This window comes from Lactuca virosa, chromosome 2 (genome assembly GCF_052849685.1).
Source record: "Lactuca virosa cultivar CGN04683 chromosome 2, Lactuca_virosa_CGN04683_v6, whole genome shotgun sequence".
Taxonomy (NCBI): Eukaryota; Viridiplantae; Streptophyta; class Magnoliopsida; order Asterales; family Asteraceae; genus Lactuca; species Lactuca virosa.
In genome coordinates, this window is record NC_136427.1 from 296,814,101 (window position 1) to 296,827,453 (window position 13,353).

The 13,353-nt window shown below is 37.6% G+C and overlaps 1 protein-coding gene across 1 annotated transcript; it reads left to right on the top strand.

The window, feature by feature from the left end:
- The first annotated feature begins 10,454 nt into the window (after nucleotides 1-10,454).
- Nucleotides 10,455-11,274, top strand: LOC145158677 (uncharacterized). The gene is made up of 2 exons (XM_079077538.1): nucleotides 10,455-11,031; nucleotides 11,216-11,274. Exons 1-2 carry the CDS (start codon nucleotides 10,455-10,457, stop codon nucleotides 11,272-11,274), a joined length of 636 nt encoding a protein of 211 aa, XP_078933664.1.
- Nucleotides 11,275-13,353: the final 2,079 nt, after the last annotated feature.

The following is a 13,353-nucleotide window of genomic DNA, read 5'->3' on the forward strand; positions in this document are numbered from 1 at the left end:
ATTGGGTATAATTGCAATAGGCAAATTTAAAATGTTCAAAGATTTGAACTCCTGATCTCACAAACCCGATGCATCAATCCAGTTAGGTTGGACATCACTTGATGAAATTGTTCAAAAAATTATCTTTTTACATGTATTGCTTTGTTTTGAACTAGTCGCCGAGGTGATGACTCTATCACTGAGCCAGGACACATTTTTATTTTTCAAAATTTGCTAACATGATATATTGTTTATAAGGTCTTTAAAATTAAAGAAAAACAAAAATGGAAGACTAGAAAGCTAGGTCTCTCCCATTGACTCACTGGTAGAGTTGTCACTTCCTTTCTTTGAGATCATTAGTTCGAAATCAAACTGTGATGGTTAAAATGACATTTTTTTAAACAAATTTGTAAGTTTATTAGTACCATGTATACAAAAAAAAATGTCTACTGATAATCGATAAACCCAGGGGCGTAGTTTCTATGGGGCCAGGAGGGGCAGTGCCCCCCCCCTGATTTTTGGGCTAGAAGTAGGAATTATAGTTAAAAAAAATTAGTTATAGGCCTGCTATTTTCAAATTTGGGCTTTGGCCCCTCCCGATTCCTCACAGACTCCAATAGTCCAATAGACGAATTCTCCAAGCGACGATTCTTCAAGAAATCAAAATCGGTTCATGCCAATTGCCCAATTCGCCAAATCGCTGTGTCGTTTCTCGCTTTCTGATGTCGTTGTGTACCTGTGTTGCTGTCTCGCATTGTGTCGCTGTCTCCGCCTGGTCTCACTCTCGAGTCTCGCCATCGGCCATCGCCAAGTCTTGAAGTCGCCAATCGCCATTCACAGAAATCAGGTATGGTCGTATGGAATCCTGAATCCTATTCTTTCTTTCCTAGTTCTCTACTTCTTTTGTTCTTTCTTTTGATTGTTGATTATTCATTGTTGTGTTGCACTGCTGCTGCTATTTGCTGTTTCTGACTTTCCCTAATTCTCTCGGTCCAAACTCCAAATTAGGATTTAGAGTTTCTTTTTTAACTTGGCTGTCATTTGCCAATTAATAACCTTTTTCTAAATCAGCTAGCTACAGTGTAATAAATAAGCATAATGATATGTCTGCATGACTACATCTTGAAAGTTTTGGATTAAATTAATTATTGACAGTTATGACTTATGATTTAATGTAAGCTCTAGGACACCAAAAATGAATAGAAAAATATTGATTTGGTTTTGCTTAAACAAAGCTGAAAACAAGATATATTTGGTTATTGTTTTGATTTTTGATTTCTATTTTCACTTAATCACTTTTGATTTCAGTTCACTTTTTTCATTTTTCAGTTTTCACATATTGTTAATTGTTAAATGAATTATTGGTTATTGTTCTATTTTTTATTTTGATTGAATAATTGTTCCTTCATTTTGATTTTTCTAGATATAATCATGGGAAAGATGAAAACCTTAGATTATTTTTACAAAAGAAAGGTAGATGATAAAGAAACTAATCATGAAAGTGAAGAGAGTAAACGTCACAAAGCATCAACAAGTGAGCCACAACCGCAAGAAACGGAAAATCAACAAGAGAATGAGCCACAACCGCAAGGAAAGGAAAATCTAAAAAAGAATGAGCCACAACCACAAGAAAACGAAAACCCTAATGAAGTTGATTTGAAGAATCTAGAAAGAGATCCCGCTAAACGAAAGCAAATGTGGGATTATCCAGTTAATTTAAGGGAACAAGTGAGACGAGCTTATATGAATTTAGGACCTTTCCAAATACGTCTTAAGGAGTATCAAGCTAAAGGTTCAACGAAACATCCTCGTAGACTCCAATATTCTTGGTTCAACATTTTCCCTAATTGGCTAGAGTATTCTCCAACAACACATGCTTCTTATTGTTTTATTTGTTATATATTTAATGATAAACCAAGTGTGTGTCATGGTTACGATGCATTTACTGTTAAAGTATTTGACAATTGGAAAAAAGTTAATGACTGGAAATATTGTGCGTTCTTGAAACATATTGGTTGCTCACAACATAGAAATGCTGTTGCATTCGCTGAAAACTTGATGAACCAAGCAGCACACATTGAAAATATCATAGTGAAGCAAAATGAAGCACAAATATTGAAAAACCGTTTACGATTAAAAGTTGCAATTGACACGGTTCATTGGCTAACCTTCCAAGCTTGTGCTTTACGAGGACATGATGAAACTCCTAATTCCAAAAATCGTGGTAATTTTCTCCAACTACTAAAACTTCTAGCATCTTATAATGATGAAGTTGCAAACGTTATATTAGAGAAAGCTCCTTATAATCCAAAGTATACTTTTGGGGAAATTCAAAAAGAAATTCTTAGTATTATTGCAAATAAAGTTCGAAAGCATATTCGTAGTGAAGTGGGGGATTCATACTTTTGTGTCATGGTTGATGAGTCACGGGATGAGTCTAAAAAAGAGCAAATATGTGGAGACAACTTTTACACTATCAATTTGATGTTAGTAAAATCCGTGGCCAAGGTTATGATGGTGCTAGTAATATGAGAGGGGAATGGAATGTGTAATGCCCGTGTTTCTAGGCTAGGCATTAATATTGACATTATATTCTAGGTTAACCTTTGTAACTCATTTTGAAGAAATGAAAAGGAATTATGCGAATATTATGTGTTTTATGTGTTTTATGCTTAATTATTAGGGTTTAATTAATTAAGAATAAAAAATGAGCGTCAAAAATAAATATTAGATAAAGCCGATATATATTAAGAAACTTGTAGTGGGCGTGACAAGGATTACAGATATATAAAGAATACCGAAATTCGAGTTATAACGAAGAAGTTATGACCTGTCGAAGTTTCGCGACAAAACTGGCACGGTGCCGAATGTCGTAAAAAGTGAGTTTTTGATAAACTACTTTTTAGCCTTGGTGATCAAAACGAAAGTTGTAGTGTTCGTTAAATCGAGAGTATGTATAAAAAGAACGCCCAAATCTGACTTCGTATGAGGAAGTTATGATTTTTCGAAGTTTCAGCTTAGCAGTAGACAGCTAAAAACTCGAATTTTAGATCGAGTGATTTTTAGCCGACACAACCTAAATGAGAATCGAAGGTCTCATAAATAGTAGCACAACGGTAAAAAGTCTAACGAAAACGGACGTCGGATGAAGAAGTTATGAATTTTTAACGGATTTCCTATCCCGGCCTGTTAAAAATAATAATATAAAAATTAAAGTCAAAATTAGCCGACGAAGTCTAAACGAACGTTGTAGAGCGTAATTTTACCTACGCGTGCATATAAAGAACGTCAAAAACGGAGCTTGTATGCGAAAGTTATGGATTTTATAAGATTTGGCGCGAAAATCGAGAAAAATCCCCAAAACCGAGGAATTTCGCTCACGTGGACTTCGGCCACGTGTCCTCGCTTCGCATCCGACGCGTGTCCGGAATGTTGCTGGGTCATCAGAACCGGAGAGCTGATCTGAAGCGGTCCAGTAGAAGTGCGACACGTACCCACTTCCCTCGTGCGTCCGAACCTTTGCAGGAGCCACAAGCCACCCACTTCGGACCCGGACTTCGGTCCAATCAGAAGCCTCCAGCGAGGACATGTATTGCGGGGGGGGGGGGGGGAGAACTCCCGTGGGAAATACCGTCGATGAATAAGAGCTATGGACTTAGCATATGGAAAACCCTTTAACATGTATTGCGGGGGGGGGGGGGGGGGACTCCCGTGGGAAATACTGTCGATAAATAAGAGCTATGGACTTAGCATATGGCGACGATGTGACTTCGTGCCTATTTGACATAAATTGCTGAAGGAAAGCAATGTTGTCACCCCGGTGTTTGTCTTATTTGACATATATTGCGGAGGGAAGCAATGTTGTCACCTTGTTGGTTGTTTTATGTTAGGATGTCTTGTTTGACATAAATTGCTGAGGAAAGCAATGTTGTCATCCCTAGTGAAAATCCTTAGGCTAGGTCCCTTGTGATAGTTGTTTTAGGGACGTAAAGTGAGGATAATGAGAATGGGTAATTAGGGTTATTTTTGGTTGATGAAATTAATAAATTTATTATTGACTGAGAACTTAATAAGTTTATTATTTATTGTGGGTTGAAAACCCTATATGCTCACCAGGCTTCCAAGCCTGACCCATTCAGTTTGTTTGTATCACAGGTATCGATACGAAGTTGCTTTACACTGAGAGATTAAAAGAGAAGTAGATCACTAGTGTAAATGAATGTAAGTTTTGTTTATGCTTATGTTTTTGTATTGACAATGACATCCCAATGGTTTTAGTGAATAAAATACATTTCTTCGGAAATGATTTGATAACATTTTTATCATGTTTTTCTGGGAACAAATTCCGCAACACTTTTACTCAAATGATTACTCTGATTTTATTTTAAAAAGCATAAACGAAATCGGTCTTTTCTGACCGTAAAATTAGGGATGTCACAGTTGGTATCAGAGCATTAGTTTAAGCGAACTAGGAATTTGTAGGATTTCTAGACTTAAACTTAGAATGCTAAGCGATGATTGTGAGATGAGTGTCTGCTATATTTTAGACACGAGCACAAGTTTATTTTAGGAAAGATGCCTAAAATGTTTTATGTGTTAAACAATTTATGTTATAGCTATAAGGATGCCTTATATGCTATTATTTTTTCGGATCTATGGTCTGTTGCCGACTGGATCTGGAAACCTTATGTGTGTAGGATTTTAAGCGTATGATTACGAGATTAGAACTAACATGTAAACGTTTCAAAGTGATGAGGAGATTTATATGTCTATCGTAAATAAAGCTTTCCTATCTTAAATTATCGCCTGGTACACCGAACGTCTGCTTGGGTGTACAAAACGTTATGGTAAAGACTCGTAGAGAATTGAGTAGATGGAGGAAATGAAAAGCTTATGATAGTGAATGATACCTATCGGAAGATATCGTAAGAGTGGTATCTTTCCTTTAGAATATGTCTAATAAAATAACGAAACGTTTAGAGGGGTACGGTACGTCTGAAGTACACCTTCGATTGGCAGAATGATGGAATGGTTGGTGTAATTCTTGAAGTTGTCCCATCGTCTGGAATTTCCATCACCAACCAAGTTGAAGTAGAATTGATGATTAAAGATACGTATGGAAGAAGTCCTAGTAGAGTCTAGGAAAATTCTATGATTAATTGGACACATTCGTATGTGTTAAATTGTTTTGTGATTTTAGGACTTGGGGACTGCGAGACAGTACTTGGGACGAGTATGAGTAGGTGTGAATAGTAGTAGAGATCTATACTACTGGAAGCACAGGGCTAACACTTGGATCAGGAAAAGTCACAAGATTACCAAGGAACTCGTAATTGATTCTGTCTTATTCTAGTCCGTCATTACCATCGTTTCGGTAATGACTAAGAAGATGATTGTTATTCCGACCCTAGTGGACATATCAAATTGAGTCCGACTACGATGAGTTTGTTACGTGGTTCAGAGAACCAAGTTCGATGTAGTAGTTGACTTAAGCCGAATTGAAGTAAAGGATGATCAAAGTGATCAATAGAAGTATCACATTTGTTGTTAAAGGAGTTGGGTTAGGTTGTGTTCTGTCCCAAAGGGATAAAGTGATAGCGTATGCATTGAGGCAATTGAAGGAGCATGAAAATAACTACCCCACTCATGATCTGGAGTTGGCAGTGGTAGTATTCGCCTTAAAGATAGAGAGGCACTATCTCTATGGTACTAAATGCAAACTTTTCACTGATCATAAGAGTCTTCAATATCTCTTTAATCAGAAGGAACTGAACATGAGGCAATGACGCTGGCTAGAGTTACTCAAGGACTACGACTGTGAGATACTTTACCACCCTGGTAAAGCAAATGTTGTTGCTAATGCTCTCAGTCGGAAGGTGAATCTTGAAAGGAAGAGGCCAAGAGCGTTGAGAATTGAAGTTGTCTCTACAATTGTGGAAAGTATAAAGAAAGCTCAGGAGGAAGCTTTAGAGAAAAATGACCGAAAGGAGGAACGTTTGGGATAAAAACGTTGGTGTTTAATACAAACGGTCAAGGGCTGAAGGTGTTCAAAGATAGGATTTGGGTACCTAAGATGGGAGGAGTAAGAGATCTTCTGATGGAAGAAGCTCACAAGACCATGTACCCGATTCATCCCGGCAGTGCGAAAATGTATAGGGATCTAAAACCCTATTACTGATGGCCGACGATGAAGCTCGATGTTGCTAAGTATGTGGCCGAGTGTGTAACATGTGCTAGGGTTAAGGCACAACATCAGAAACCGTATGGGAGTTTAGAACCTTTACCTGTACCCATGGGTAAATGGGAAGGTATCACTATGGATTTAGTGACTAAATTGCCCAGAACAAGGAACGATCACGACATGATTTCGGTGGTCGTTGATCGCTTCGCTAAGAATGCGCATTTCATAACAGCCAATGAGAAATGGTCTATGGATAAACTTGCGAATTCTTACGTGAAGGAAATTATGAGGCTTCACGGTGTTTCGTTAACGATTGTATCCGATCGTGACAACCGTTTTACCTCAAGGTTTTGGAGGAGTCTATAAGCGGAATTGGGTACCAAGTTGTGTTTGAATACAGCTTACCATCCACAAACCGATGGTAAGAGCGAACGAACAATTCAAACATTGGAGGATATGCTGAGAGCATGTACCCTGGAATTCCAAGGTAACTGGGGTAAACACTTACCTCTAGTAGAATTTTCCTATAATGATAGTTTCCACTCGAACATCTAGATGGCACCTTATCACGCTTTGTATGGGGAAAAGTGTCGAATGCCGTCATGTTGGCTGGAAGCTGAGGAAAAGCAGTTTGTGGGATCTGAAATAGTCCATCAGACTGTTGAAAAGTTGAAAGTGATTAGGGAAAGGAGGTTAGCTGCTCAAAAGAGCTATGCTGACAAGAAAAGACAACCGATAACATTCGAAGTTGGAGATTCGGTTTTACTTAAAGTCTCGCCGTGAAAGGGACTTATAAGATTTAGTAGAAGGGGAAAATTGAGTCCAAGGTTTATTGGAACATTTAAAGTGCTTCTGAGGATCGGGAATCAAGCTTACAAGCTAGAATTACCGGAAGAACTAGAGGGTATTCATAACACCTTCCATGTGTGTTATTTGAGAAAGTTCACGAGAGATGTGCCCGACATAATTCCCATTTCTAAATTAAGGTTGGATGAAAACAAGAGGTTAATTGAAGAACCTGAGGCAACCGTTGACCGTAAGACTAAAAAGTTGTGACGCAAGATGGTCGATTTAGTGCTTGTGCGTTGGAAACATACGAATGGGCCAAATCTCACCTGGGGAAAACGGACAGTGTCATGGTGAGTCGCTACCCGTATTTGTTTGCTGATGTGTGATTCTGGGGACGGAATCATTCTAAGGGGAGAGAATTGTAATGCCCGTGTTTCTAGGCTAGGCATTAATATTTACATTATAGTCTAGGTTAACCTTTGTAACTCATTTTGAAGAAATGAAAAGGAATTATGCGAATATTATGTGTTTTTTGTGTTTTATGCTTAATTATTAGGGTTTAATTAATTAAGAATAAAAAATGAGCGTCAAAAATAAATATTAGATAAAGCCGATATCTATTAAGAAACTTGTAGTGAGCGTGACAAGGATTACGGATATATAAAGAATACCGAAATCCGAGTTATAACGAAGAAGTTATGACCTGTCGAAGTTTCGCGACAAAACCGGCACGATGCCGAATGTCGTAAAAAGTGAGTTTTTGATAAACTACTTTTTAGCCTTGGTGATCAAAATGAAAGTTGTAGTGTTCGTTAAATCGAGAGTATGTATAAAAAGAACGCCCAAATCTGACTTCGTATGAGGAAGTTATGATTTTTCGAAGTTTCAGCTTAGCAGTAGACAACTAAAAACTCGAATTTTAGATCGAGTGATTTTTAGCCGACACAACCTAAACGAGAATCGAAGGTCTCGTAAATAGTAGCACAACGGTAAAAACTCTGACGAAAACGGACGTCGGATGAAGAAGTTATGAATTTTTAACGGATTTCCTGTCCCGGCCTGTTAAAAATAATAATATAAAAATTAATATCAAAATTAGCCGACGAAGTCTAAACGAAAGTTGTAGAGCATAATTTTACCTACGCGTGCATATAAAGAACGTAAAAAACGGAGCTCGTATGCGAAAGTTATGGATTTTATAAGATTTGGCGCGAAAATCGAGAAAAATCCCCAAAACCGAGGAATTTCGCTCACGTGGACTTCGGCCACGTGTCCTCGCTTCGCATCCGACGCGTGTCCGGAATGTTGCTGAGTCATCCGAACCGGAGAGCTGATCCGAAGCGGTCCAGTAGAAGTGCGACACGTACCCACTTCCCTCGTGCGTCCGAACCTTCGCAGGAGCCACGAGCCACCCACCTCGGACCCGGACTTCGGTCCAATCAGAAGCCTCCAGCGAGGCCTTCGCATGCGCAGTCCACGTGCGAGCAGGTGCTGCCCTCTTTGGATCTGCTGCCGCGTGGCTTCTCTCCGGACCGTCCGATCAGCAGCTCGCATACTATAAATAGGAGGGTGCGAACCCTCCCGGCTAAAGTTAGAAAATTGGCAATTTTGGCCCCTTTTTCAATATTTTAGCTATTTTGACCTCCCCCGATCCCCCGAGAGCATTTCCAACGCCCGGAACACGTCCCGGAGTGCCCGGGAATCCCGGGAAATTTATTTTTTCGGTTTCGAAGCCCGACCCTCGCAGAGCCCGGTTTCTCAATAAAACTCCCGGTTTTATTAGAAACGATCGTTTTAGGCAACGAAGTGTTGCCCGGTTATCGTTAAATCATGTGAGTGTATAGTCACTTTCACCTTACACATATATATAAAGTATTTTCCCTAAAATACGTGCTATGTGTAATTATATTAATTGTTTAATTAAGGTGACTGTTGAATTGTTGTTTTATACAAGTTTTAAACTGTATATGTATTTTTATCTACAAATATGTTGAGTAAAACATGGGTAGATGAATTAGATGATGTGTGATGAAATAAAAGTGATGAGAGGTACCGATGTTTAAGATGGTCTAGTCATATAGCAGAGTATAGACAACGACCACATACTATTTTAGATAGTCCAGTGGAACGTTAGCAGACTTGTAGTCGGTACGTATGTTTAAACTATATGTTCATAAGGTGTTCTCGAACTATATGTTCATTAGGTGTTTTTGAACTATGTGTTCATCTGTTAGTTCTTCTTTTTGACACTATTACGTGTCGGGGTACGGGAGCGTACGGGAGTACTTTATCAGTATTTTCCCTATACTTTTATTTTGAAGAGTTTTGGAGTCTTTGTTTATTTTATAAAGTGATCGGACGAGCTTAATGAGTCAGTGATATAGATCATGAGTTAAATAGTGGGTGTGTGATGAAAGGTGAGTTGGATAAATGAGATGATCAGTGATATAGATCATGAGTTGAGAGTAAGTGGTGAAATATGAGAAAAGCCCTTACCCAAACGTTGGCGTGAGTGGTGCAATATGAGAAAATCCCTTACCCAAATGTTGACCCCCGTAATTCAGCAGAGTATGGATGACAAACATGGACTATTCTAGACGGTCTGTGGAACACTAGCAGGCTTGCAACCTGTAGGTGTTAATGAACTTGAGTGTTCATTCGCTGTACTCTATTCCCCTCATGGTTGCCTTTAGGGCTTGTATGGATGAGGAAACCCCTTAGTATGTTCATCAGCTGTACTCTAAAAACCCATTGACATGTATTGCGGGGGGGGGGGGGGACTCCCGTGGGAAATACTGTCGATAAATAAGAGCTATGGACTTAGCACATGGCGACGATGTGACTTCGTGCCTATTTGACATAAATTGCTGAAGGAAAGCAATGTTGTCACCCCAGTGTTTGTCTTATTTGACATATATTGCAGAGGGAAGCAATGTTGTCACCTTGTTGGTTGTTTTATGTTTGGATGTCTTGTTTGACATAAATTGCTGAGGAAAGCAATGCTGTCATCCCTAGTGAAAATCCTTAGGCTAGGTCCCTTGTGATAGTTGTTTTAGGGACGTAAAGTGAGGATAATGGGAATGGGTAATTAGGGTTATTTTTGGTTGATGAAATTAATAAATTTATTATTGACTGAGAACTTAATAAGTTTATTATTTATTGTGGGTTGAAAACCCTATATGCTCACCAGGCTTCCAAGCCTGACCCACTCAGTTTGTTTGTATCACAGGTATCGATACGAAGTTGCTTTACACTGAGAGATTAAAAGAGAAGTAAATCACTAGTGTAAATGAATGTAAGTTTTGTTTATGCTTATGTTTTTGTATTGACAATGACATACCAATGGTTTTAGTGAATAAAATACATTTCTTCGGAAATGATTTGATAACATTTTTATCATGTTTTTCTGGAAACAAATTCCACAACACTTTTAATCAAATGATTACTCTGATTTTATTTTAAAAAGCATAAACGAAATCGGTCTTTTCTGGCCGTAAAATTGGGGATGTCACAGAATGGATTGCAAGCACTTGTTCTTAAGGATTGTCCTTATGCATATTATGTTCACTGCTTTGCTCACAGATTGCAACTAGCCTTGGTGGCTGCATCAAGGGAAATTATTCCGGTACACCAATTTTTCACAAACTTAATTTTTACAATTAACGTAGTTTGTGCTTCCAGTAAGCGTCATGATGAGTTACAAAAGGCAAAGGCAACTGAGATTGAACAATTATTGGAACTAGGTGAAATCGAATCAGGTAAAGGATTGAATCAAGTTGGGACATTAAGAAGAGCTGGTGATACACGTTGGGGTTCTCATTTTCGTTCCGTTTGCAGTTTGATTGACATCTTTGCTTGTACGCGTGTTGTTCTCCAAGGAATAATTGATGACGTATCCGCTACTTATTCTCAACGCGGAGATGCTGATGCAGCTTACTGTTATCTGGAATCATTTGAGTTTGTGTTTATTCTTCACCTGATAATGGAAGTAATGGGAAAAACTGATATACTTTCTCAAGCTCTACAAAAGAAATCCCAAGATATTCTTAATGCTATGGAGTTAGTTTCAGCAACAAAGGAGGGTCTAAATGATTTTAGAAACAAAGGATGAGAGTCTTTACTTGCACAAGTAAAGTTTTTTTTGTGAAAAACACGAAATAAATATGCCAGATATGAATGCTCTATATACTTCTACTCGATACCGGCCTCGAAAGACAGATAATCATGTTACTTTTGAACATTTTTATCGAGTGGATTTGTTTACAGCTACATTAGACAAACAGTTACATGAGTTGAATAGTAGATTCAATGATCAGGCGATGTAGTTGTTAAGTCTTAGTTCTACTTTAGTTTCTAAAGTGATTAACGTTGATCAAATTTGTCTTCTTGTTGAGAAATATTATTCTGAAGATTTTACGGAGCAAGAGAGAATTCAATTACGATATCAATTGGAGATTTTTAATATTGATATGACAAAGAATCCAAGGCTAAGTGGTGTATCAGCTATTACTGACCTATGCACGCGTCTTGTGGAAACTCAGAAACGTGAGACATATTATTTGCTTGATAGAGTGGTTAGGTTAATCTTGACACTTCCGGTTTCTACCACAACAACAGAGAGGAGATTTTCAGCAATGAAAATATTCAAGAACCGTCTTTGCAATAAGATGTCGGATGATTTTCTCGCAAACAACTTGGTGATTTACATAGAAAGAGAAATTGTTGAAAACATTGATTCGAAGTCTGTAATTGATGAATTTAAAGACATTAAAGGTCCTCGGGCTGAGTTGTAATTATTTTTCTATGTGTTTTTGGTGTTTATTTGTTGAAAACAATTTGTTTTTTTTAAGAATGTTAATTTCAGTTTATAATATTTTCGGCCCCCAAGTTAATTGTTCAAGCTCCGCCACTGGATAAACCTACAAATACCAGTTAAAATGATATTTTTTGAACAAATTTATCAGATTGTTGATGCAATTATTACACATAGAAAACCAAAAGTTTATTATCCTCTAAACCCTTTATCGCTAAATTTAAATATTATGTTTGTTTATCTTCAAACAGTGCCTTGGAATATAAAGACCCCACATCACGATGCAACTTGCGGAAGATGAATGTAGGCAGGCGACACTTCAAAGTTCAAACCATTATGCATTTTTGTTTATGATCGTGATATTTGATTAATTTTATCATTTTATGTGATCCAAGTGGTCATTATACATATTGAACGGATAAAACATCTCTATAACATAACTCTCACAAGAAATGATAATTCCCGAACTTCGGTATTCCACCTTGAAATAAAACTAGAATACAATAACAAATCGAAAGATAAAAAAGGTCACTTGTTACCGGCGTTTTATGCTTTTCCATTACATAAGTTAAATACAAAAATAACATCTTATTTTTACTTGTCTGCTTCCTTTTATTTTAACTTCACAAAAATAGATTTTAAAAGTATGTATATTAAATTATAACAATCTCGTACAAATAGATAACTACAATATAATATTGACAACTCAAAATATACAAAAAAATAAAAAGAAAAATAAATATAAAGATCGACCAAAAAATCTTACTTATTCAGTTTTTTATAAATTTCAAAGATCCTTCTTAAAACAAATGAATAGTTATAGCAGAAAATAATCTAATTTATAATTCCAATTTGATTAAAAAAGTATATCTTAGAAGCTTTTGCCAACTAAGACTATGTTTGGCGCGCCACAGCTAGCTGATAAGCGATCTTATTTTTCAAGTCTTTTTATGTTGTCATGTTTGGTAAACCAAAAAGTAGCTTATAAGCTAACTTATATAACACCTGTCCCAGATATTATTTAATTTATCTAATTTTTAGGGTTTTGCGCATGGACTCGGCGAGTTGGGGAGCTCCAACTCGGCGAGTAGAAGTTATTATGAGGACACGGATTTTCAATCCTACTCGACGAGTCAGAAGGCCCCGACTCGACGATTAGGCGTTGTAAAGGAAAACCCTAATTTTTAGGGTTTGCACCCTATTTAAAGAACATAATCTGCCTCGTGTGGCCTCCCTTACCACCCTATTAGCCAAAGAAAACCATAGTTGGACCTTGCACATTCTTGAGTGAGAGAGAGGACTTTTGTGAGCAATTTTGGTGTGTTTGTGAAGGATTTTAGAGCTTGAAGAAGAAGGAGCAAGTAGAGAAGCAATAGATCCGACATCTACTCTGTATTGGTCACCATCTTGAGGTATAAAGTCGTTACCTTGATCTCTAGTTGCTTAGATCCCTTTTCTTGGAAGTAAATGACCATTTTTGGTGCAAAATGAAGTCATACTCGGATTTGGACTTATCACAAGGATATGGTTCCAGATCTGGACCTCTCAAGGTCCCCCAATGACATAAAGTTGCTCACTTTATCCAGCTTAG

Excerpts from the sequence above, each read along its gene's own strand:
- LOC145158677 (XM_079077538.1), top strand. The coding sequence starts at position 10,455 with ATGTCACAGAATGGATTGCAAGCACTTGTTCTTAAGGATTGTCCTTAT. Across the intron at positions 11,032-11,215 it reads AGTTTCAGCAACAAAGGAGG|CTACATTAGACAAACAGTTA; the intron begins GTCTAAATGATT and ends ATTTGTTTACAG.